Below are 25,836 nucleotides of genomic sequence, written 5' to 3'. Positions count from 1 at the left end.
AGGTTATTCTAGTGTGGCCGACATCCACAGAGAAACGGTGAGGCACCGCGAGCAAGACATGTGTTACAAGCCCACGGCCTTGCTGGCGGTACACAGGATGCTAAATCCACCGAACATTGCCAGTTGAAGTACCTGTAAAAGAGAGATTGAAGCAACATTGTGACAAAGAGAAAGGGAAGAACGATTATCAACTAAAGGAGGAGAGTTAATAAGATGAAATACCTTTGATTCCACCCTATCTAACAGTTGTACAGAAGAAGAGCCACCCTAGATATGAGAGCAGTACTCCAAGTTAGGATGAATGAATCCCTTATAAACTTGAAGCAACTGCTCAGGAGCAAAGTAACAACGGCATCTGTACAGCATTCCCAACTTTAGGAAGGCAGCTTTAGCAACGTTGTGGATGTGTGGCTTCCATGACATATTAGAGGAAATGGTGAGACCTAGCATATTTATTTTAGAACTTGGCAGAATGATTGCATCCTGAAATGTGATTGGTGGGAGATCATCTAATTTGGAAAGTGTAATTGGTAAATACTGAGTTTTATTACTGTTGAATTAAACCAAGTTTCTACCTCCCCATTTGGAGATGCTGCACAGATCCGTATTGATAGATGAAATTATATCTGCTCTAGAAACAGATCTAGTTTCAGAATTAGGGGGAAGGGAAAAATATGAAGAAGTGTGAAGATTAGAATCATCAGCAAAAGAATGGATAGAATTAGTCGTAGTGTGAAGTAAATCATTGATAAAAAGAAGGAAGACAGTAGGTGAAAGAACAGAACCCTGTGGGACACCACTATTGGTAAAGAAAGAGCGAGAGATCGATCCCTTGACAACAACTGCCATGGATCGGTTCTCAAGGAAGCTAGAAACTAGAGAACAAAGTGGGGGAGAGAAACCATAAGAGGGAAGTTTTGAAAGCAAAGACTTGTGACATACCCTGTCAAATGCTTTGGAGAAGTCAAGGGCAACGACAAAAGTTTCCCCATAATCCCTAAGAGAGGATGACCAAAGACGGGTGCAGTAGGAGAGCAGATCACCAGTAGATCTCGCCTGGCGAAAGCCATACTGGTGATCCAACAAAAGAGAAAAGCGTTCAAGTAAATGAGAGTTTAAGATAATTTCGAAAATCTAAGAGAGGGATGAAGTTTGGGCAATGGGTCCATAGTTAGTGGGATTAGAATGGTCACCCTTCTCAGAATGTGCTGAACCAAGGCATGCTTCCAAGAAGAAAGAAAAGTTTGGGTTTTGAGACAAAGGAGAAAGAGGCGAGCAAGCACAGGGGCTAGAATTTCAGCACACTCCCTCAGAACACGAAGGGGTATTCCGTCTGGTCCATGCGCCTTACTTACAACCAACCTGGATAACACACCAGCAACCCTACGAGTGATGAAAAGAAAGTGCATAGGTTCGGTAGGAGGGATAGAGTTGGAATCGTCTAAGGTGGAGTTAGAGGAGAATAAGGTGCCAAAGAGATTGGCTTTATCAGGGGGAGAATTGGCTATAAAGTTATCAGGTTAGAAGAGAGGAGGAAAAGAGGAAATGCAGAAGTTATTACAGATGTTTTTGGTTAAGGACCAGAAGGATTTACTAGAAGAAAAGTTAGTCAGGACAGCGGTCTTTCTTTTTATAAAATTCCGCTTGACCCTATAAAGAATAGCCTTACAATGATTCCTAGAAGTAATGAAAGAGGAGTGGTTAATAGGGGAAGGAGAGAGTTTCATAACTTGATACACTCTATCTCTCTCTCTACATGCAAGAGAACAGGAGCAATCAAACTATGATTGTAAAGTGAAAGTTTTGGTAGAAGATGGGATAAATGCACTTATACCACCCTGTATAACCCCAGCAATGCTGTCAGCACAGACCGAGGCATTCTGCGTGGAAAAGCAACATTCATCCCTAGGAAGGTCGGAGAGCATCATTCATCCCTAGGAAAGTCGGAGAAGAATTCTCGCAAGGATTGTCAGTTTGCCCTCCGATAGTGCCATAGCTGGCATTTAGAGGGGGTTTGGGGAGGTGGTCATGTCCAGTTTGATTTAATAGAAATAAGATTGAGATCAGATCCTAAGGGGGCAGAAATTGAGTATGAATAGTGTGAGGGGTTAGAGGTAAAACAAAGGTCAAGAATGTTAGTAAGTTGATCGTGTTGATCAGGAACACGTGTAGGGTGTTTAATTATTTGTTCCAGATCATTAAGTAAGGAAAAAGAGAGCGTCTCAGCTCCTCCTGGGTCATCCCTTGCAAAGCCAAGCCACTTTCTGTGATGTACATTGAAATCCCCTGGGTAGAGGATCTCAGTGTTGGGGTGTGTGGATAGCAACGACTCATGGCAAGAAGTGAGAAAGTCAAAGAGTTCCAAATAGTTGGTAGAGTTGGGAGAACAGTATAGGAAACAAAGAAAAATACTCATAGTTGGTAGAGATATTTTGAGCCAGATAACATCATAAAGAGAAGATTCAAGATCCGTGAGTCGAGCTATAGGTGTACATGTGTTGCTGTAGGCACATACACCTCCCTTAGAACAGAAAGAGGTACAGTATAAAAGTTATAGTTGGAGACTTGAAAAGGTTTGGGTGAAGCTGCTTTGGTCAGTTGAAGTTCAGATAGTACCTGTAGTAACTACTAACAATGATAGGCTTTCCTGGTGTATATTGGATAATAAACGAGAACAGTTACCACCAGAAAAAGTTTACGGATTTGTTTAATTTTTCACTAGAGATTCTGTAATTAAATCTCTCAAATAAAATATTTACCATAATTATGGTAAGTTTTGGTTCACATTGTCTGCTATGCAGGAGCGTCCACAGTCTTGTTTACATGTTAAGAAACGAATGACAATCTCATCGGGCGTGTTTATTACGATTTATATTGGATTAAAATTTTGTATTTTTTCTAGAGATATTGTTTAGATGAAAGTAAGTAAATCAAAATGACCATGCACAGGTTAAAAAGTTAGGTGAGGTTAGGTCAGGTTATAATAGGTTTTGTGCATTATCGCTTCCATTTTCGTGTTCAGTATCATGTAAATAGTATTTCCAGAAATTTTGGTTCAAATCCATGTTACTTCTGGCATTAACTGTCTCCTCCACCTTTACCCAAAATAATATAGGCTTACCTTTAAAACATGGCAGTTGTAATATTGGTATTGCTCCATTCTTAATCCTTACAAGTCGTCTTCTTGGTACCGGTACCATTTAAAGCATCTTTGTAAACTTTTCCCCATACAGTGTTACCAGATCACCTGCCTCAGATTTGGACTGGGACGAACTTGTGCTGTACATCCCCTCCTTCCAATAGTGATAAAATTAAATTATTATGCTGTGATACCATAGTGAGAATTAATACACATAATTTTACCTATAATTTTAATATAAGACTATTTACAAATAGTGATGACATACATCTGTACAATACAAAAGTTGGAAGAGTAAAATTTCACTAGTTTAGGAAATGTAGGACTGCAAAGACATTCTGTTATGTGACCTTATAGGAAGCGCATCATTTGAAACAAAACTCAGTTGAATCCCAAAATGAAACTTTCAACCTTGAAAAACAGTTGTCATGAAACTAAATAATAAATAGAATGAGACTCAACCTATTAAAATGAGCAATAAGCATAATTATGATTACATATTCCATAATAAACAAAATGTATAAATGACAAAACACAAAAGACGAATATAACTGACTTTAAATAAAAAAAATACATCACAAGGCTATATGCTGAAAGGTTTGCTAACACCAATTTGCTTAGTACACAGCAAAGCTTGTCTCAGCACAATGAAGAAGACTGTTTTCTCCAGCCATGTAATCTACTGAGAAATTCCTCCTCAGCTGCCATAAGTTCACTGCATTTTTCTTTTACAGTCAAACAAACATCATCAGTATTTCTAGTCTGCTCTTGTCCTCAGCTGCAAGATATAACGATAATTTTTTATTAACCATCTACAATTTTTTTCTATTGAGGTACTGTATTACAGTACTAAAATCCTATATGGTGTGTGTTATACTATGTGTAAATAATAATGAAATGGACAAAGGATTTTCTTGCCAAAATAAAAATAATGACATTTTGATTGAACTGCAAAACTGCATTATTATACTTTTTTTTTACCTATTAAAATACTAATCAACATGGGCAAGTAAATACTTGTTAACATTTTTCTTCACAATATTTATAAACTTTACTTCAAAATAACAAATTTTACATATATTTTCAAGTAAAGTTTATGTAAACGATATATCTCTTAGATCACAAGAGGGAGGAGTTTGATTGGCTTTTCATTTGCACTTTCAAACATTAATCTACTTCTGGGTAAGCATAATAGACGTCCAGAATTAAATATAATATTTATTACAGCATCTGATACTTCTATAGCCTATACAGGGTATATAAAATGATATGGTAGTAGTTGATATAATTCTGTGTTAGAGATAAATGAAAGACAGGCTATACAAGTTGGCTGCATGACACTCCCAGCCGCTTCTCCTATAGCAGGAACATCTAGAAAACCCTTGACACTAAGAACAGGAACTGCACTGCACCACTCATTACTTGGGAAACTTCTGAACAGGAATATAAGTACTGATCCTCACGCCTCTAGCTACTAGACAGTACTGTACTAGCTACATGGAGGAATCTCGTGTGATTTCAGATAAGTTCCACATCACATGATGCACTAACAAAAGGATGGCCTACAATACAAAATGTTCTGTGTTCGTACTCTGTTTCTGATTTTCCATAATTTGATCTTGCATTTGTAGACTTGTTATTAGATGCACATCCTTATAATAACTGCATTTTTTAAGATATAACTGGAATATTAATTTACAATACACTCCAAGGCAATTTCAGAATGCATGTCCAGTGGGCTAAAGTCTTTAGGAGTGAATAACTCCAATATAAAAATAAACATAATGAAGATTATATGATCAAAGGGTTTCAAATTGCAAGACCATAAAATGATGGTCCAAGGGAGTCTGAGGCACACACTAGTTTCTGTGTCTCAGTAACTTAAGGTGAGGGTAACTCTGGAGCAGCTACAGTGACATCGTATTTAGCTCCATCTTCTGTTTCACCTGTTAAGGAGTGAGAAGAACCCATACTACGTTTCTGGGCACGTACTGTAAAGGGCACCTCACGCCTTACCACTTCCTTTTCAAATACACTGCGAGCTGTAACAAATTTTGCTTCATAGTCCACCTGTGAATCTTGCCTCTGTTTCTGTTCCCCCTGTTGACTATGACGGGACTGAGAACGGGGACTAGCAGGCAGGACGGTAGCAAGATGAGCACGGTAAGAGTGAGACTCAGCTTGGGTAGAGGGTAGAGCAGCCCCAGCAGCCGTTGCAGTTGATTCAGAGGATGGGGAATCAAGTGCGGAACTGTGTGGGTCATCTCGTGATGTCTGTGTGGTGTCCCCTACAGGAATATTATAGGCACCACGAGAATGATAGCCAGATGAATTGTCTGTGGATGGGGTAGACTGCCGTGTGTCTAGATTATTTTCGTCTAATACAACAGTATGAGTGCTGCGATGATCGGTGTAACAACCAGAGTCCCTTCCATGGTCACCACGCTGGAGTGCAGCCTCAGTAGTGTCTAAGGTTTCTGGAGGGTCAGGTTCAGGCTCAGAATCAGCATCATGGAGTAATGCTACAGCAGTTAATAATTTGGCACAAGTCTCTGGATCTGTGATACCAAGACAGTCAAGATCAGCCTTCTCTAAATCTCGAAACTGGTCCAAATCTTCATAGCCATTGAGTACAAAAACCTGTAAAAATTTAATTTTTGTGTATTATTCCATAAAACAAGGTGAATGACGTTGAAATTAGTAAAGGAAAAAATATACTAAAAAACTAGCTATACTCTTCCAAATTGTCTTTAAGTCTATGAAGAAAAATTGTACAAAATACAATTAGTGGTTACACTTTCTTAATCAAGATACAGTACATGACTGTATGCTTGTCATGAAACATTAGTTTCAAATTACAGAGACAGTAGTAATCTACAGAAATGAAGAATGTTAGCTAATGAGCCTTTTCTCCATTATATATCTGAGCATTAATGATGTTTGTGGTTATAAATTCTTATGATGTGCTCAATGAAGTTGGTCAAGTATTTGACATTTACCAGCACAATAATTTTTTTTAAGTAATTCATGATTCTTTAAATCATATTTAGGTCATCATTCTTCAAAACCCAATTTGGTCAACATTTGCGAAGACCTAATTTGGTTAACGTGAAATAAATTAAAATGCAAACAAAACAAACACTTGTGAAGTCTAAAGTTCATGTTCAAGTTAGCAATGTACAGTACAGTATTTACCTTGTCACATTGAAATCAATACTGTACGTATTTGGATTTTGTAAATCTATGTGATTGACTTGCATCATATACTGTACATACACTGTAGATAGTTAAGAAAAATGATATGCTGTATCAAACATAAAATAGTGTCTTTAAGTCTAGGTGATAAATGTTAAACAAACTACAAATCTCTGAGAGTTTACACTGTATAACCATGTAATAATTATCGATGGTGATAAATACAATACTGTACAGTAGTACTGTATATGTGTGTGGTAACTAAAGTGCTGTACAACCTATTCCTATTTTTGGGATGCATTTTATATGGAATGGATTTTGCAGATGTAAGATTATTTAGGCTTACCTGTATAAGATGACCAAGGTGTAGCCTTGTGAGGAGCTCCTCTAACGTACGTGCTCGACCTCGACGTGGAGTGGTCCCTCGCCAAGCACGACTACGTCGTGCTGGGCGTTCTACTTCTTCTTCCACGAGGATAAATTTGAAATGGCCAACTCGTCCATCAACACAGCCCTTCCATAATCCAGATGGATTTTTAGCAATAATATCAATTACATCTCCTTTCTGTTGAATGAAAATGGGTATTCAAGTGAAAAAAATATATAAGAATATATTGTATATTCTAAAATTCAGATAATACACCTGATAAAAAAAAAATAAGACAGAGCTAAAGCAATAGAAAGACGACCTATTTTCTCAATAATGGTTCTCTTCATTTAGTGTCACGAAGTATTTAAGATCATACAGTGTTCTGCCACATTTCAAACCTTATACTGATGAAAAACAAATGAAACTTCTAACTTCTCTATACTGTACTGTATGTTCCCCACAGCTCTCATGAAGGAAAAAGTGTTGTCCAAGTGTTTGTTGGTGTGTCTGATATCATGTACAAGCTAACTCAAACAAATAACGATGTATCTTATTCAAATTTAATATGTACTGTTTATACATTATGAGAGAATTTCATAAGTTTCAAAGTTTGATAAGAATTGTCCATCGTTACTATCCAGAGTTATGGTGCCAGTCGTTGCTACAGAGTGGCAGATGATGTGGTCATCCTTTTTAGCCACCTATATATTTTCTTGCATCTCTGATTACACTTTTAATAATGTGTATACAGTACTGTACTTCTTATCTCCATTATTGAAGTAGCCCTTACCCAACAAGTGCTGTCTGTTACAAAAGTAATACAGTACAATACAAAACAAAGTATGGTAAGTAGCCTATTAATTTTCCAATTACTCTGTAGAGTATACTGTACCATTATTTTTTTTTACATTTTCAGAATGGAGCAGTACCTGGTGGTGTGTCATACACTCTCAAACACCACACTATTTTTGTCTTGTTTTCTCTTATTATTTCTTTGTATCTTCCAATGGTAAATCAATAAGTATACTTTTAATATACCAATTCACAGTTTTTTACACTTCATGTATTTCTCTGGAAGTAAAAAAAAGACTACGTATACAAATGGAATATGAGTACGGTAGGGTTCCCCAGGAATTCCATGATGGATATTTTGGAACCGTTCAAAAACTTCATAAAATTAAAATTTGATAATACAGTACTGTACTGTATATAACTGCTGTGAACTTCTGAATGTTGGGTGATCAGACTTTAAAAGGAGACTACAGACATGTTTAAATGATACTTCTTTGGATTCCAGGTACTGTACTGTGCAATAATTTTATTATACAGTACCTTTAATAGTAAGATAGAACTGCCTCTTAATTATTTATTCAGCTTTCAACATAACCTTCGCAGTCAAGACTTTTCATGTTTAATGCAATAAAGTAGTAATAGAAGGTCCATGTCTCCTATGCTACATTTATAAATAAAATATATATTATGAGAAGGCTTGAATGATGAAATAACACATAAGAAAATGCAAAACAAATATTTTTTTAACTACAAAACATATAAAAATGATGAATAATTTAATGTTTCATTATGTGTTAGCTTTCGAAATAAGTTTTACAAAAGTATTTGTGGAGAATAACACTCAGCCAAAGGTAGACACCAACAACTAATTCTTAACTACAACTAAGGAAATGCAATTTAACATGAAAAGTTTACTTACTGTTGGCATCAGTTGTTCATGGATGAGCAAAATGTGAGGGGAAAATACGACTTAATTGACTAAAGTCTGCACCAAAAATACATTGTGCATTCAGTTATTTGCAATCCTACACCTGTTAACTGTTTGACAGATTCACCAATTTTTCCCCAAAGGAAGTAACACGAGTGACATACGAGGTGGGGATTCTGTTTAGAATTATAAAATGTATAATTTTGACCATTATATTTGCTTGCTACAAACTATGCAAAAAGTGAACTTGGTTATTTCCTACTTTAGTACTTCTCCTTATTTTCATTTATGCACAGCTTGCAGGTTCAACCCTCAATACTGACCTCCAATAAGCCAACATTCATGCAGAGACATCTGCATTTTATCCAGTTTAAGAAATCATAATCTGTACATGTGTTGTACAGTATTGTACTACATTCCAGCTTAACATGAACAAGCAACATAACGATTTATTAACAAACTTAGAAGCTCAAATAAAAATGAAAATTACAATAAATTTCTATTATTGTCTTCCAAATTACTTAAAATGTTATGGTAATAAATTTTAGGAAGAAATTAAAATGAACTCTTCCAAAAATACCTGGTCCAGTTACAATTCCTGAAAGTTTCCCTGGAAGTTTTATTGAATTCCAGGAAAGTTTCCATGCCTTTGCAACCAAAACGTGAATACAGAACTACTGTACTGTGACAAAACATACAAGAACCATCGTTAGCAGAAATGTGCTTTTAATAGTTTTCTTTACTTCTAACTACTGAACTGTACTGGTACAAAACAGATTTATCTCTTAATACAGTATCTCTACAAGTGGTCTTAGCTATTAAGTCTACTACAAACAGAAGTTGTAAACATGGACATTAAATTATTTCATATCTCTGAAGTAACAAACACCTACCTTAAATTTTAATGCATCTCTGTCATATGGTGAAGGCTGACAGTCAACAAGTGCCCGTGCTCTACCAATGAAAGGACCAGTGTAAGGTTCTGCCTCCTCTCCAGATAATGAAGATCGGTTGCTTCCTGAAGCTGTTGTAGCTGTAAAACAGTGCAAGGAAAGCATAAAATACCTTGTATACATACCACACTGTATATAAATTAGAAAAGAAAATAATAAAAAGAAAATCACAACTTTTTATCCAAATGAAATTATATTCTATATATTGACTACCTTTACCTTTCTCCCACTTTTGTGTCTGGTGGATCATAGAAGGCACAAATTTAAGAGAACTGTGGAATAATAAGGATAGAGGTGCTAAATAAGTGTGGAAACAACAGTAAAGGGGAAAGATAACAGGTAGATATATCGACACATGCATAATCATATCTTCAACTTGCATTCTCCTTATACAGTACAAAGTAAATCTTAACATCCACAACCATTAAATTTGTATAAAGTTTCATGGTGTATAAGTACTGTACTAGAACTCTAAAGTTGTGAATATCAACTAGAGGTAGCCAATACCCTTTATACAGCAAAATTAACAGGACCTACGACAGATCCTTATATTACTCATTACAGTATGCAATGAAATTCCATTATATTTTTTAGATGTACCACTGCATTACCAAGCACTTGGACAAATCCTGTCAGTGTCTAATAGAGGTGCAACACCCAAGCACTTGGACAAATCTTGTCAGTGTCTAATAGAGGTGCAACACTTGAAGGCATGGGGTATTAGCTCAATGACACTGTCATTTGGTGTATTTATCTGGGACCAGAGTGGAATTAGGATTAGAATCATTACTGTACAGTATGACAAGTCTTCAATGAAACCTTGTAATCTGAAATTATATGTTCACCACATGATGGTCAGGCTGCCATTACCATGTACAGTACAGTACTTAAAGCAAGCGGAGGTGCAAAATGTATGTGACATTAAAACTCCCTCTACTGTACTGAAATATTAGATGAGCTTAAATACTTCATCGGATTGTGCAGGAACCTTAAAAATACTCTGATCACCATGAATGATGCACTAGATCTACCGGGTACCTGTATATGCAGAGAAAAACATAGATCAAAATTTGTACAATAAGTGTTGGTAACAAAATAGGCAAGTTTAGTTGCTGAAAGACAAGAAAGTCTCTTTAAATAACCAAAATTCTGAGTGTAACCAAGGAACACAACTATCATACACTACATATATAATAATTACTTATACTTTTACTGGTTTCAAAGCCAGATCAAACTGATAGTCAATATGGTAACTTTAAAGATATTTTTTTTTTACTTACCTAAAGGAGCTGATGTAGGGATACTCTCATATGAGGAAGCTGTAGGCTGTTGGTGTGCAGGTGCTATTAGTGATGCACCAGCTTTGTCTATGTTAGCTACTGGTCCTGGGGAACTGGATGTGCTACCTCGAGGACTTTTGAGGCGGGATATTTTTTTCTGCATGTCACGACGAAGACCCCGCATACGCCCTACTAGTGAAGCTGATCCTGTGCGCTGAAAATATACAGTACAGTACTAAAGTAATTATGTGTTAAATATAGTAAAAGTAAAATTACAAGGGCAAAAAAAGAAAATTTTCTGTTATCCCAAGAAAGCTTCCTCACCCTTAAGTTGTTATATTTGAGGTGCATACGACCAGTGGACAAAACGCAAGAAAAAAAGGGAGACTTCTGCTGCTTTCCTCTCTGTCATATGCTGTCCGCCGCCAGCCCGGCACGTACAGGAATATCAAATTGGTGGGGGAGAGCAAGAAGTTATTGGTGGGGAAACATGGCAAGCACAGTGAGCCCATCCAACTGAGGGGTTTGGAGGAGGGGGACACTATAACTCAATTTTACTTGAGAACATGGAAGTTGCCTCACTGGTCACCCCAATGCATACATTAATCAACTCAACCAATAAAACCAGTTTTAAAACCACATAGTCCCAAAGGGGCTCTGACAATGCTAGTTCCACCAAAGAATGGCAGCAACTCCTATTTTCATCCCACACTGGGAGAGAACATTCACTTTTTTTTCACACAGCCCCTAACTTCTGTATCGCTTCCAATAATAATATGTGAGAATCTGAATACTGCTAGTTAGTGACAGAATGAAAAGGTCTTCCCTAAAATCCCTATTTCAAAAACATGGTCAAGGTGAAAAGTACTGTAGTTAGGCTAAAAGAAGGCACTAATGATGAAGGTAAGTCAATATTTAAGACTTGCAATTACATAATGACAGTAAGGATGGGATCACATACCTCACCCTCTTCCTGCTCCTCGTAGTCTGATGAGTGTGAGGGTGATTGGCCATCTTCACTGCCACCACTCATGCTGCTGCGACTCTGTAACAAAAACAACACTGTCAATACCAGCACCCCAAGGGTTTTATGAAGCATGCGGACACCACATGTATTGAATATGGAACAAACTTGTCTATACAGAAACTAATTCCAATAATAAAAATAGACTCATATCTACATATGGTAGAGTGATGATAGGAGACAAAAGGTATTACATGTACAGTTACAGTTCATGTACAGTACAATGTATATTAGATAATGTAATGTCAATAGCATAGTAAGATAAAAAAACAAAAAAAACAACAACACAACGGGAGAATGTACATTGCCCCAGTACTGTATGTGGTGACAGACTGAACTGTAGGAAGTGGTGTGGGGAAGAAAGTCAAAAGAGTGTGGCTATCAACTGAAAATAAGTTTGGAAATAATAGAAACAAATAAAAACAATCACCGAACCCCCTGGTTTAAGGTAAGCCATCAATAATGTTAATAATGTTTCTATGTACATGTCATGTGTCTGAGTGCGAGCACTGCACTGTATACAATACTGTATGACAGGAAATTTATATTTGGCAGGAGGTGAAATTCCTATCTTCGAAACTATGATTTGTTTAATTACCAAATTTAATAAGAAATTATTTTGTAACAAAATAATACGTTTACCAAAATACAATTACAAATTATCGTTTCGGAGATAATCCAATTTTAGGCCTATGGCATTTTCCCGCAAATTTAGCCATGGAGAGATGTCACGCAGGGGTATAGTGTGACGGATCAGACCAGCGATGACTCTCATCAGTGCCGGATTTAGACCTGTGGAGGCCCACCTCATTATAACTACCCAAGAGGGTGAGGTGGCGAGTGAAGCGAGCCTAAATATCTGGGAGTTCCGGGGGGCGCTGTAAGGCCCCCCCCCCCCCGGAAAATTTTGAAATTTGAACACTTCTTTGGAGAATTTTGAAGGCATATGCAGTTATACTGAGGAAATTAGAACATTGTGAAATTGTTAATTAACTGTATATTTATTGATAGTGTACAAATTCCCAACACACACACACACACAAAAGTGAGACATGACTGGAGTCATTCATGTGGTTTTAAGTCGACCAGCCCTGATATAGCTACTACCGCACATGTGGAGACCCCTGGGCAGCTGCCCACTTTGCCCACTCCTGAATCCGGCCCCGACTCTCATAGAGAAAAGACAGCAATGGGACTGATTGAAGAAAGACATACCGCCAGATAACTTCCCAACCACTAGATGTTCAAGTACCTTCTATCAACCGAGAATACTTCCATTTAAGTGTACTGTATATTATTTGTGTAAAACAAAACGTCCAATCAACTACAGAAATTGTGATGGCATAGAAGGCATTCTCAGCCCCAAAGCAATCCAGAGGACTCCAGGACGTTCCATCTTTAAAGTCAAGAATATACAGTAAAAGTATACTGTAGTATATTAGTTATATTTCAGAGTAGGATTTTTGACTACAGTCAACCCTCACATTACGCGGTCCCGCATTCCGCGGTTCACCGTTAACGCGGTGCCCTGCCGGAACCTAACATGCTCACATTCCGCGGTGCGTGTACCCCATTACGCGGAGAGCGGCTGGCAAGCCGCGCCATTTTGGGATCCAAACCTCCCGCCATCCGCCATGTTGTGTAAGAGGCGCGAAAATGGTGCGCACAAGGTCGCCCAGTCATCAAAACATTACCAGTTCTTCACCCGCCACCCACTACAGCCGGCCCAAGTCAGTGATAGTGATAATTATAGTGAGGATATGGGCTTATATGAACTTTGGGGGGTTTGACAAAGAGGCCCTGCAAGCCTCTGTGGTGGATAGTGATACAATTGATACAAGTGATACAGGTGAGGGCCAATAATCTGCCCTCTGCCTCGGAACCAACCGCCCATCCCCGTGTGCCCAGCCATCTTTTCTACTAATGTAAGTGTTAAAAAACCTAATATTATTGATATTTCTCTTAATTATTAATTGTGTGTGCATGCCATCATAAAGTTAAGATAATATTTTTACTACAACATAGTTGTGTGTCGTCAAAAAGTGGAGTTTGGGGGTCGGCCTGGACTCTACTTCAATTAATCCCATATGTTATGTTATTCACTTTACGCGTTCCTCACTTTCCGCGGTACCCTCCGGGTTACATTAACTGCGTAAAGTGAGGGTTAACTGTATTTAAACCTGACTGTGTACTGTATTGTCATTGGTGCTAATATGTAGGTACAACCATACAATTCAGTTGGGTCATGTTTTGGTCAATTCCTCTTATGGTGGTGTAAAAGAACACCCGAGTTATGACATGCATTATAGTATTGAGATGGCATTCGACAACATTAGTCGTCCATAATGGTGAGTAACACAGTTTATATCTATTGTACCCTGTAATTCCTTTGTTATCTGCTTACACCAGGGTATGCCATTCAATTAGTGCATAGATTACTCCTTTATAATTATTAAATAGCAATCATAAGTAATTTTTCATGCTTTGACAGTGTAGCAGTAGTAAAATTTTTAACTGTGATGGAGTAGGGCCTCATATTTCTACTCAACCTATTACCACAGGGTCTGTAGTTCTACCGCAAATTTATAAGCATAACCACTATTCTAAAATTCCTGACAGAGATTATATAAAGAGTTTTAAGTGTATTGAAGAGTATTTTTTTCTTATTTTATTGGATACTGCAAAAAAAATAAATATAATGTGCAATAAATTTAGGAATTTCTTTGTAGTGTTTTTAATTCTGAAATCTAATATTCTACTACAAATCTTGCATCCCATACTAAGTTCCTCTCTTTACATTTGTACTTAACACTTTCTTTAATGCTGAGGAAAGACAATAATGCCGAACCAATCTTGGACCCTGGTCCTTACATGTACTGTACTGTACCTGAAAAGTAGTTAATAATAACACCCTCAATGTGTTGCTTGGTCTCTTAATCCCCCCTGGTTCCCTGGTAAAGTTTGCCTTTCTTGCACATCGTTAATAGTATCTCCATAGTGCTGTTCAGTTACCACTCTTTTGTAAATAAAATTCAACTTTGTTATTGTAAAACTAGCTTTACTAACATTTGAATACAAAGCTCTTCTCCCCCGACACCCTGTGAGTAATGATGCACTGTATATGCAGATACTGTACCAAGATTGTCCCTAAAAACACAGTTCATGGGAGCAAGCTAATATGGTTTCCGCCAGTGCTAAGTGACACTAAGAGGGGAGAGGGTAATAAACCAAACAGAGGAAGACACTGAAACAAGAAATTTGGCCAGTGAAAGTAATGACTTGTCCCACACACATACACATCATACTGACCATTAGTTGTGACGGACTACCAATCACATACTTTAACCAAGAGCCAAAGATGAAGGGTAACCAACATATAAATTAAAGTGATAAGACAATTGGATTCACCACCATATCATACATCACCATAATGCAATATAAAAAGATAAATAACATAACACAGTACCATCAATACATAACGACTACGACCATATTTCCATGGTAACAAGTATGGATACATTACCAACATCACACACACATCAGAACATAAGAATGGAGGAAACTGCAGCGGGGCCATTGGCCCATACTGGGCAGTCCCATTTACACCCAACCCCTATTACTCATCCAACCTATGTTTAAAGTTATCCAGCGTATTCGAGTTAATAATGATGTTTGGTAACTTGTTCCACTCGTCCACTACTCTATTTCCAAGCCAGTGTTTACCTATTTCACGCCTAAATCTAAATTTGTCTAATTTAAAACATTTGTTACGCCTTCGCTCCTGGTTGGATAGTTTGAGTACCTTTGTAATGTCCCATTTGTTCAGCCTTGACTTACATTTATAGTTTTATACACCTCTATCATATCGCCCCTCACTCACATACACATCATCACCATCACACATACTGTATACATGAAGTCATGATCACCTTCACAACTCGTATAGACATGACCATAATTACCCATACAAGCACAAGAAAACCACTTAAACATTTGTAACAAACAATTATATGTTGAGCTGAGTATTTTCAAGAGAGTTTATTAAGCTCTACCCTTGGAAATAATTAAGTCAGTGAATCACACAGTCTACAGAACCACTGAATCACCAGCCAGCCAGTATGTGCATCACAAGGTTGAAGCGACCAGTCAACAGTCCCAGGGCAGCTTTGCACTTCCCAGTATGGCACAGTCAATCCACATCCGCGCCGCACCAAAACACCTTTTATGACTCAACGTCACGGACAAAAGTACTGTACAACACTCGGTTTTACTCATAAAATTACTGTAATTGTTCAGTACTTGTTGTGAGTAGTAAATACTGACTAAGTTGAATCACGTGTATGCACCGAGTTCAGTATGACGTCATCAGCACAACCCTATCGATAAGCGTTGCTGCTTTGATGACAAAATTTATCACCGCTACAATGACCTGGCTTGGCCGTACCGTGTACATAAGAACATAAGAATGGAGGAAACTGCAGCGGGCCTATTGGCCCATACTGGGCAGTCCCGTTTACACCCAACCCCTATTGCTCATATAAGCATCCAACCTATGTTTGAAGCTATTCAGCGTATTCGAGTTAATGATGATATTTGGTAACTTGTTCCATTCATCCACTACTCTGTTTCCAAACCAGTGTTTACCTATTTCCCGCCTAAATCTAAAATAGGTAAACACTCTCTGAACTCGGGTAGATGTAGTGGAATTAAGAAAATAGTGCCTGAGTCGGGAACTCTTTGAGGAAGGTCGTGGAAACTATTCCCTATCAACTCATATACTAAAACTAATACACAAACAGTTTCTCAAATATTCGCTAAAACACTTTTATATGCCTTAAATACACTACCAGAGCCACCAAATACACATATTGTAGTACTTGTATGCCACTGTGGTGATTTGTGACATGTATACAAATGCAAATTCATTAAGCATTTACTGACATTGCTTACATGCAGATACAACATTGTTTACGAATTTATTAAAGTTATATAACAATGCTTTTCTTATCCACATGTTTGCAATAAAATGTTTACCGCTACACTACTTTGACACAACATAACGGAGGTGTGAACAACTTACAGAAGCCCAAGACCTGGATGTAGAGAGTGAGCGGGGACGTAGGCGGCCCAGAAGCCTGTCCAGTACACCCCCGTGCTTTTTCTTGTCACGCTCCGGACCCTGATGGTGGAGGGGGTACGGGTGAAGGGCCTCACCACCATGCTTCCTGTCATCTTGGGTCACAGCAAGGTGCTCACAGTCATCCTGGTACCCGGGAACCACTTGGTCCTCTGCTGTGGTGATATGGATGGCCGGGCCACAACCCATTCCGGCCTCTCTTCTACTGTCCATAACAGTCTTATATTTCTGGTTCCAGTTTAGAGTTTTACACTGCCTAACACTATTTCTTGGAGAGAAGGAACAATTCCTCTTGACCCCTGTAGAGGAGTGGAGGACGGGAGGAGCACTAGGGCGACGCACACTCCTCCGCCTCACTATACACCCCACAGGGTAGTCCTTCATCTCCAGGTAAAATTTGGAACTTCCCCCATTCTTCATGACAACATCCACGTTCTTTACATCTTTCCCATTTTTAAACAATAAATATGAAAATTTTCGCATTTGTAAGGGAAGGTCTCTCGCCTTTTCAAATAAGCTTTTTCTTGCATTACTTGCCTCATCACTCTTCGTGTTATATAATGTTTCATTTAATAGTCTTGGAAAATATAGTTCTGAATTACGCCACTTTTGCTTTAAGGTCTTGGCGGCTCTGAGGTAGCTGGGATTAGGTTTATTACGTAGTCGAACTTCTTGTTGGTCAGCACAGGGCTCAGGTTTGCTCTTGGTCTGGCCGCAGGACTCCTCACACCTGCTGCTAGGCCAACTCTCACCACCCGTATTTAACAACACTACATCCGGCATTACTATAGCAGCTGCCATCACCTTATCATCCTCATGAGCATTTTCACTATTATCACTCAGTTCACCTCCACTACAGAAGCCTTTATCATGTTCTACCTCTGAGCCACCATTGACGGGAGAGTGGCTCCGGTGTGAGGCACTGCTGCTGCTGCTGGGAGCTCGACGTGGGGCTAGGCAAGGTCTCGATCTTCTACGACATGCCACTCGACATGACGGTCGACGACGAATAGTAGCTGCCCGTAATAGTGGACGAGACTCCCACACCCACGTCACCTGCAGCAAGTCTGGAGACGGCAGATTAGTGGGCGGCTCTGTCTGCGATCTACTTCCACGTCTCTGGCAGATATCTGGAGGTTTGGGTGTTATTACCAATCGTCCCCTCCGAGATGGACGCCCCAGCGTAGAACTCTGGTATTTTCCTGGCGAACACAATTTTCCCACTTGAGCAAATCTGCCAGGTGGGGGAGAGTATCCGCCGCTATCACTGGGACACACCTCAGATGCCCGTAATAAATTGTTTCGTGGCAGCTCAGGGGACGGTAAGGACTCCTGGCAAGGGTGAGACCATGTTCCTGCGGACTCGGACTTTGTTTTCTTTCTCTTGCGGTTTTTAGACACTGTACTTTTACATGTGTGTTGGCCACGTGAGGATGGTGCACCACGAGAGGGGCCTTGTTTACTACTGGATGTGACAGGGACAACTGACGAGGGCGCGTTACACTGGGTGAGTAGGTCAGGTGAAGAATGGTTGTCACGGCGGGTGGGAGTGTCATCTGTGGCTGTAGGATGGTCAGCTACCACCACGTAACCTCTTGATGAGGGGGGATAATCTATGGTCAGGTCCTGGACAGTGTTCGAGGGCCGGTTATAATCACTATACGGATTTAGACGAGGGGAGGGAGGGTCAGTACTGAAGGTGTGGGGGTCGGGTGATGGGGGGTCAGTACTGGAGGTGTGGGGGTTGGGTGAAGGGGGATCAGTACTGGAGGTGTGGGGGTCGGGTGAAGGGGGGTCAGTACTGGAGGTGTGGGGGTCGGGAACGAGGTGATGGCGTGGTTCATGGGTGAATTGTTGCTCAGGTACAGGGTCGTGGATGGTGTCTTCATGGCTTTGCTTTGCCTCAGACGTCTTCATGATGCTTGTCACACACTGCAGGGCGTCACACGTAGGAGCTGACGAGGGCACGTCACCACTTACACGCTCACTACCCACGAGAGAATGAATGAAGCAGAGTATAGACAACATGGGCAGTGGCCCCGTAGGGTAGCCTCTTATGGCCACACCCGCCCTGGCCAGGCAGGTGTTAGGAAGGTGGGGAGAGTCTTGGTGGTTGTACACATGCTAGGAAGATACATCAAGTACTGGAGGGTGGCGTGTGCGTTGTAGTGAGGGAAGAATGCGGAGTGTGGTAACTGTGAGGGGCGAACAGGTGTGTCACAGATGTGTACTAGTTTCAGTTCTCTTGTCGCCACGCTCACACTCCCGTACATCACATCACCTCTTCAACACTGCTCGTGGTCACCGTGCCACACTCCCCATGCATGAAGACAAAAAAAACAAATGATGGAACACGCAGCTAGCATCCACGGGCCCAGTTGGCACTCACCAAAATACGTACGACAATGTTTATTTTAAGAGGCGGGGAGAGAGCAGGCTTGTCACCGCAGAGGGTTGCATTGTTTGATACCCGTAGTAAGGTATGCCCACGCCCATCACAGGCCCGCCCAACAAACCCACAACACACAAACAGGCTTCACATGTCCTCACAATTCGTCAATGCTTCCTATAATCACTCGTAAAGTTCACACTGATTACTGCCCTTAACGTAAACACATCACCAGCACTTTATTGTTTCCCGACGTTTCAAAATGCCCTGTGCAATGATAATTTTATTTTATTGGTTTGGTTACACAATCACTATACGACACAACTTTTTCACTATTAAATAAAAAGTCACTGGGGTTGATGTCACCAGTTTATCGACACATGACGCACAACGCTCCATCACACATAGTCACTATCGTATAAAATCATGATGCAGTTATCAAAGTGGTAGAAAGCAGGATGGAGGGTGACCCGAGCTCAGTGTTGTTGGTCGAGGTGCCAACCAAACACTGACGCTCCTGGCACCTCACTCCTCCACACACACACACACACATGCTCGTGTTGGCACTCACACCTGCACACTTAACCTCCTCCCCCTCCCCCATCGCTGTCACCTACCTCCTCTTCCGTTAGTGGCTGTAATGAGTGGTAAACTTTGTGGGCACGGTCCGACACAGGTGTGGAGGCAGGTGTTGGTGGGGTCAGGTGTGGAGGCAGGTATTGTGGGTGTCAAGTGTGGAGGCAGGTATTGTGGGTGTCAGGTGTGGAGGCAGGTATTGTGGGTGTCAGGTGTGGAGGAAGGTATTGTGGGTATCAGGTGTGGAGGAAGGTATTGTGGGTATCAGGTGTGGAGGCAGATATTGTGGGTGTCAGGTATGGAGGCAGGTATTGTGGGTGTCAGGTGTGAAGGCAGGTGATGGTAGCGTCAGGTGTGTAGGCAGGTATTGTGGGTGTCAAGTGTGGAGGCAGGTATTGTGGGTATCAGGTGTGAAGGCAGATATTGTGGGTGTCAGGTATGGAGGCAGGTATTGTGGGTGTCAGGTGTGAAGGCAGGTGATGGTAGCGTCAGGTGTGTAGGCAGGTATTGTGGGTGTCAAGTGTGGAGGCAGGTATTGTGGGTATCAGGTGTGAAGGCAGATATTGTGGGTGTCAGGTATGGAGGCAGGTATTGTGGGTGTCAGGTGTGAAGGCAGGTGATGGTAGCGTCAGGTGTGTAGGGGCAGGGATATACTGCGGCTGGTGTTTTGGTCTCCTTATGCCCTACACCCATCTCCCCCGCACCCCACGCCCATCTCTCTCGCACCCCACGCCCATCTCTCTCGCACCCCACGCCCATCCCTCAGGTCCTATAGTTCATCCTCTCCCAGTACATTCCAGCTCCCAGTTCATTTACCCACAATACAACCCAGTACCCAATTCATCCCCCCCTCCCCCCGGTACAGGTTCCGGTATTCGAGCTCCACAGACAGACTACACCAAAAAGAAATGAGGATAAAAATAAAGGCAGACTTCATAGTTTTTTACCTTAGAAAGATTAAATCAAACACGCGCGTCTCAGGGGAAGGGAGAGAGAAAGAGGGCGTGAAGGAGAGGAAGAGAAAGAGGGCGTGAAGGAGAGGAAGAGAAAGAGGGCGTGAAGGAGAGGAAGAGAAAGAGGGCGTGAAGGAGAGGAAGAGAGAGAGAGCGTGAAGGAGGGTGCGCGCGAGAGAGAGAGAGAGTAAAAAACTCCCTCTCTCCCCCACAGTGGCAGGTAGCAACAGCAATTAACACAGAGGTCTTGGTGACAACACAACTGAGATCAGCCATCAGCAGTGTTTCCGGGGTATGTGGCGGCCCTCACTACTGCTGCTGTACGAGGCGTTATGTCGTACACTATCCCTGACGTGACGAGAGAGCGAGACTAAATGTGTACGGTAAATTCATGTAGAGAGAGAGAGAGAGAGAGAGAGAGAGAGAGAGAGAGAGAGAGAGAGAGAGAGAGAGAGAGAGAGAGAGAGAGAGAGAGAGAGAGAGAGAGAGAGAGAGAGAGAAATGAATCGCATCTCGCCAGGTTAGGTCCATTTGGTACTGCTTGTTTACCTGCATTATTCTAAGAAATATAATTTCATCAAAGAACAATCCCATAAAACTACTATTACTTACAGCTATCACGACTTCATACACTTTGAAACGTTGGCTTTCATTATCAACAAGTTTTACCAGATTAATCGATGGCTGTCAAGACTGGGAGTTTATAATTTAGTGTATGTCAGGTGTGAATTAAGCATGTATATACACTTGGGTATTTACATATGAGGGTGTTGACCATCATAGGAAGAAAATTAGTTGGACTTGCTCACATCGTCGCCCGTCCGCCTACTAACACTTAGCAGGTTATGTCTACTGTCACGGCTACATAGTGCTTAATGTAAGTTATAATGTGTGGTGTGAGGTATGGTGTGAGGGTGAATCGTGAGTGTTCTCCACCCTCACTCCTTCTTTCACCACCTCCACGTGATGCTCCCAACTGATGGACTTAATTACCGTGTTCCTGGTTACTATCCCCGACAAGGTGCTGCGTCGCTACCATCATGTGTTAGCCGGATTTAGAGATTATACGCGACTGAGTTCCTGACAGGTGTTTGGGTATAAATTAGCGGGAGGAAGGTGAAGTCAGCACACCTGTAGCGGCAGTATGTGTGGCGTAGTAAGTACACCTGTAGCGGCTTCAGTTCACCTGTGAAGTTACCAGGTTTGAGGAAAGGACTACTACACAATCGCAGTCAGAGTAAAAGCTATAGTCACATACAGTATATTTGTCGCTTCCATTTCTCCCTCACACACACACACACGGCCCTGGGTGTACAGAATATTATCCAAGTAAACATTAAACAGATATGTATGAGGGATGATCCTGAAGGTGACATGTGGTGGGAAGCTGTGTACAGGTAAGCTAGAACGAGACACCTCCACGTGCACCCCAGCTGACTCACGCCCGCCAGTGCCAAACAAATCACTAACTCCCACCCCTCTTCGTGTACTTCTACCAACAATAATAAAGCGATGGTGCCAATTTGACAACAAAGGCCAACATATAAACCCTCTTCCCCTCTCAACAGAACACAAAAAACCACTACTCCCAAGGTCATCACAAGTAATATTATTGTCTTGTTAAAACACGACACCTGAGGATCCCTGGCTCCAGCAACGAACACATCCTCTGGTAATGTTCTTCACTTGGCTCTTATTCACTTTATATTTCAACAAATACTTCACGAAAAAACTGTGATTTTTCTTGTCGTTGTCTATAAGTGTGTGCCTAAGCGAGGTAGTGTGGAGTGACAGTATAATAAACAAGGCCGTCAAGGGGGCCTCCACCAGCCGCCGCCTAACATTTGCCTCACCAATTCATTATCTCATCACCCTCCATACACCGGACACAATGCCACTACGTCACCGTCACTTCTGATAAAAACACATTTAGACGACACGACGATGCCGCTGCGGGACAGGTGGTGGCACAGTGAGTGGCTGAGTGGGGGCGTGGAGCGTAGCACAGGTGAGTGTAGACTGGGAGGATGCTGGAGACGCAGCCCGGGCTCCACCTACTTCTACACAGGTAACTCCCCGACCCAACATCCTGGCATCGAGTTACCTGTCCCACGCTACCAAATGGGTCTCAGTGTCACTCTGGGGAACACATAACCATCTGAGGCGTGGTACTACAGGTAAGCATGTGACCCTCGGGATCAGCTACCTGTCAGAGTGAGCACACAGCCGCTACTGCCAACGTCCATTACCCACATATAATATCAAGAAGTTTTTTAAGTCAAAACTGATATGAATATAAATGTAAGAGGCCATAGAGGCGAGGCACGGCAGCCACCATCACCTACTGTTGCTCACATAATTAAATTATCCATAGTTCCTGTGCAAATAAACCGAGTGTTAGTTATTGAATAAATCGCCCAGAAAAAAATAAATAAAAAAGGAAACATTCTACTAATCCTTCGCTATTTTTTCCTAGTGATCATGAACAAAATTACCAGGCACATCAAACACGCCTCTTTTACTAATGATCCAGGCGACAGACCTTCGTAAACTATAAACTAGGAGGTCACAATCCAAGAATATAGAAGTTGCACAGGTTCCTTCACTTCCGAGTCACCACAACCCTCAGCCACACAACACAGCCACCCACCACTTAAGATCTATCAACTTTAACTTCTGGGTATGGAAAAGTCTTAATCTTTTTACTTTATCACGGATCCCAAAATTTAAGAATATAAGAATGAAGGAAACTGCAGTAGGCCCAATGGCTCATACTTGGCAGCACTGTTTACACCAAACCCTTATCACTCATATATTTGCCATCACGTGTGTAATCGCTGTGCTATTGTTATACAAATATTGTAAACCAAGTCGTGAGGCCTATGTGAGGTGGTGGTCCAGAGAGGACTGCAGGAGGATGTGGGGAGGGATTCTACAGGATGGAGGAGACCAGACTAAGTCACGGAAGCCTTGGCTCCTGTTACGACGATGGTACATCAAGGGAGATGCTTGGCGCCCTCTACCACGTCCACAGCCTTCAGGAGCAGCGTGTGGAGAGGGGGAGGGGGCAGACACACCACCATCCATACAGGCACCAATCACCTCGTTCCCCAGGTAAATGTGGCTTAGGTGGCGAGAAGATATTGGTAAATGTGGCCACCAACAGGATTCAATTACAACATGCTACAGCAAAACAGGAAAAAAGTATCTTTGACAAACTAACACACGAGCGTAGCAAGAGACAAGTGTATCGCTCTACAACCAAGGCCAGGCCCAAGGTTACCCCACACACGAGTTAACACTTAGCATCATCATCTGACACCCAAGGAAGGCACTGGTTGACACGGAGTGATTTTTACTTACTTCCTATCAACAGCATGCCGCGAAAATGCATGATGGGTGAGTCCTGTAGGCAGACAGGATACACACGCGCCTGCCCACTCTCACAACAAGCACAACAACACACTCACGCGATGTGTTTGAGTACATACATGTGGGTCCTCGCCATGTGCTTTGTTCATTAAACTGCATGTGCCGCCTGCAGCTGACCCACTACAAAACAAACCACACCTACTACCCACATCCTCACAACCACCACACCTGGTCCTACTACTACCCACACCCTCACGACCACCACACCTACTACCCACACCCTCACGACCACCACACCTACTACCCACACCCTCACGACCACCACACCTACTACCCACACCCTTACGACCACCATAACTAAACACAACTTTATTAGCCTATGGATCACAACACACGCCTCCCTACACGCCCAACACATGCCTCCCTTCCCTACACGCCCAACACGTAAGAAAATAAGGAGTCTGCAATAAGCCGGTTAGCCTGTGCATGGCAGCTCCTGTCGAGAGTTACTACCACTCTCTATCATCCATGAATCTATCAAGCCTCCTTTTAAAACTCTCCAGCGTTCCAGCACTTACTAAAAGTTGCTAAGCTTGTTCCACTCGTCTACCACCCTATTTGTGAGCCAGTTCCTTCCTATCTCCCTCCTAAACCTAAACTTATCCAACTTGAATCCGTTGCTCCGAGTCCTATCCTGCTCGGATATTATAAGAACGTTATCTATATCCCCTTTATTGATTCCTTTCACCCACTTAAATACTTCTATCATATCTCCCAGCACTCTTCGTTTTTCTAAGGAATGCAAGTTTAGTTTCTTTAATCTATCTTGATATGGAAGGTTTCTAAATCCCGGAATCATTTTCGTCATTCTTTGCTGCACCGACTCCAGTGAATTGATATCAGTTCTATAATAAGGGTACCAGAACTGAACAGCATAATCGAGGTGCGGCCTGACTAGTGCAAGATATAGTTGCAATATGACCTCTGTACTGGGGACTCAGTGCGGCTTTGTTTTTACGCGTGGGACGTAGTACATATTTTACCTGTGTTAAGGGGAGGTCTGTTACTGGCCTCACAGTCAGCGCCTGGTTATCAGTATGAATGGTGAATAATAGTGGTGGTGACCCGGTCGTCAGAAGCCCACCAGTACCAGGAGGCAGCGGCTCCAGTCACTTGGGAATGAATAAGTGCCAATGGTAGACGCCGCGGGCACAACCAGCTACTCTCCTCCTTGTGGAAAGTGGCAGCCCAGTAGAGCATGTTGACGGTGAAAGTGGAGGTGGGGAGGAGGGCAGGCAGTACAGGGACGGTAGGTGGGCAGGGCAGGCAGTACGGGGACGGTAGGTGGGCAGGGCAGGCAGTACGGGGACGGTAGGTGGGCAGGGCAGGCAGTACAGGGACGGTAGGTGGGCAGGTACGGTAGGTGGGCAGGGCAGGCAGTACAGGGGGTAGGTGGGCAGGGCAGGCAGTACGGGGACGGTAGGTGGGCAGGGCAGGCAGTACGGGGACGGTAGGTGGGCAGGGCAGGCAGTACAGGGACGGTAGGTAGACTGATGAGTAGGATAATACAGAGGTTGGTAGACTCGTGGTAGGAAGGTAAACAGGTGCGTAGGTAAGCTGCTGGATGGATGGGCAGGTAAGTGGGGTGGCGTGACGCTGAGCCTCGGGTATAATGACAGGTAGAGTAACAAAGGTGGACACAAGCCTCTGCCTCCAGCCTCACGGTGA

General features: G+C 41.8%; 1 protein-coding gene across 1 annotated transcript in view; it reads right to left on the bottom strand.

Annotated features, from left to right (window-relative positions):
- Positions 1 to 3,357: 3,357 nt before the first annotated feature.
- The window catches only part of LOC121875855, a 202,731-nt gene continuing 180,252 nt past the window's right edge, over positions 3,358 to 25,836 (bottom strand). The window contains exons 12-16 of the mRNA XM_042380560.1: positions 11,619 to 11,702; positions 10,658 to 10,871; positions 9,318 to 9,457; positions 6,681 to 6,899; positions 3,358 to 5,779 (exon numbers count right to left, since the gene is read on the bottom strand). Of these exons, the coding sequence (XP_042236494.1) occupies positions 5,021 to 5,779; positions 6,681 to 6,899; positions 9,318 to 9,457; positions 10,658 to 10,871; positions 11,619 to 11,702 (1,416 nt within the window). The 3' untranslated portion in view covers positions 3,358 to 5,020. The remainder of the gene's footprint in view (positions 5,780 to 6,680; positions 6,900 to 9,317; positions 9,458 to 10,657; positions 10,872 to 11,618; positions 11,703 to 25,836) is intronic.

Source organism: Homarus americanus, unplaced genomic scaffold (assembly GCF_018991925.1).
Source record: "Homarus americanus isolate GMGI-L3 unplaced genomic scaffold, GMGI_Hamer_2.0 scaffold24588, whole genome shotgun sequence".
NCBI lineage: Eukaryota > Metazoa > Arthropoda > Malacostraca > Decapoda > Nephropidae > Homarus > Homarus americanus.
Note: the sequence above shows the minus strand (reverse complement) of the source record. Positions and strands in the feature narration are given on the sequence as shown.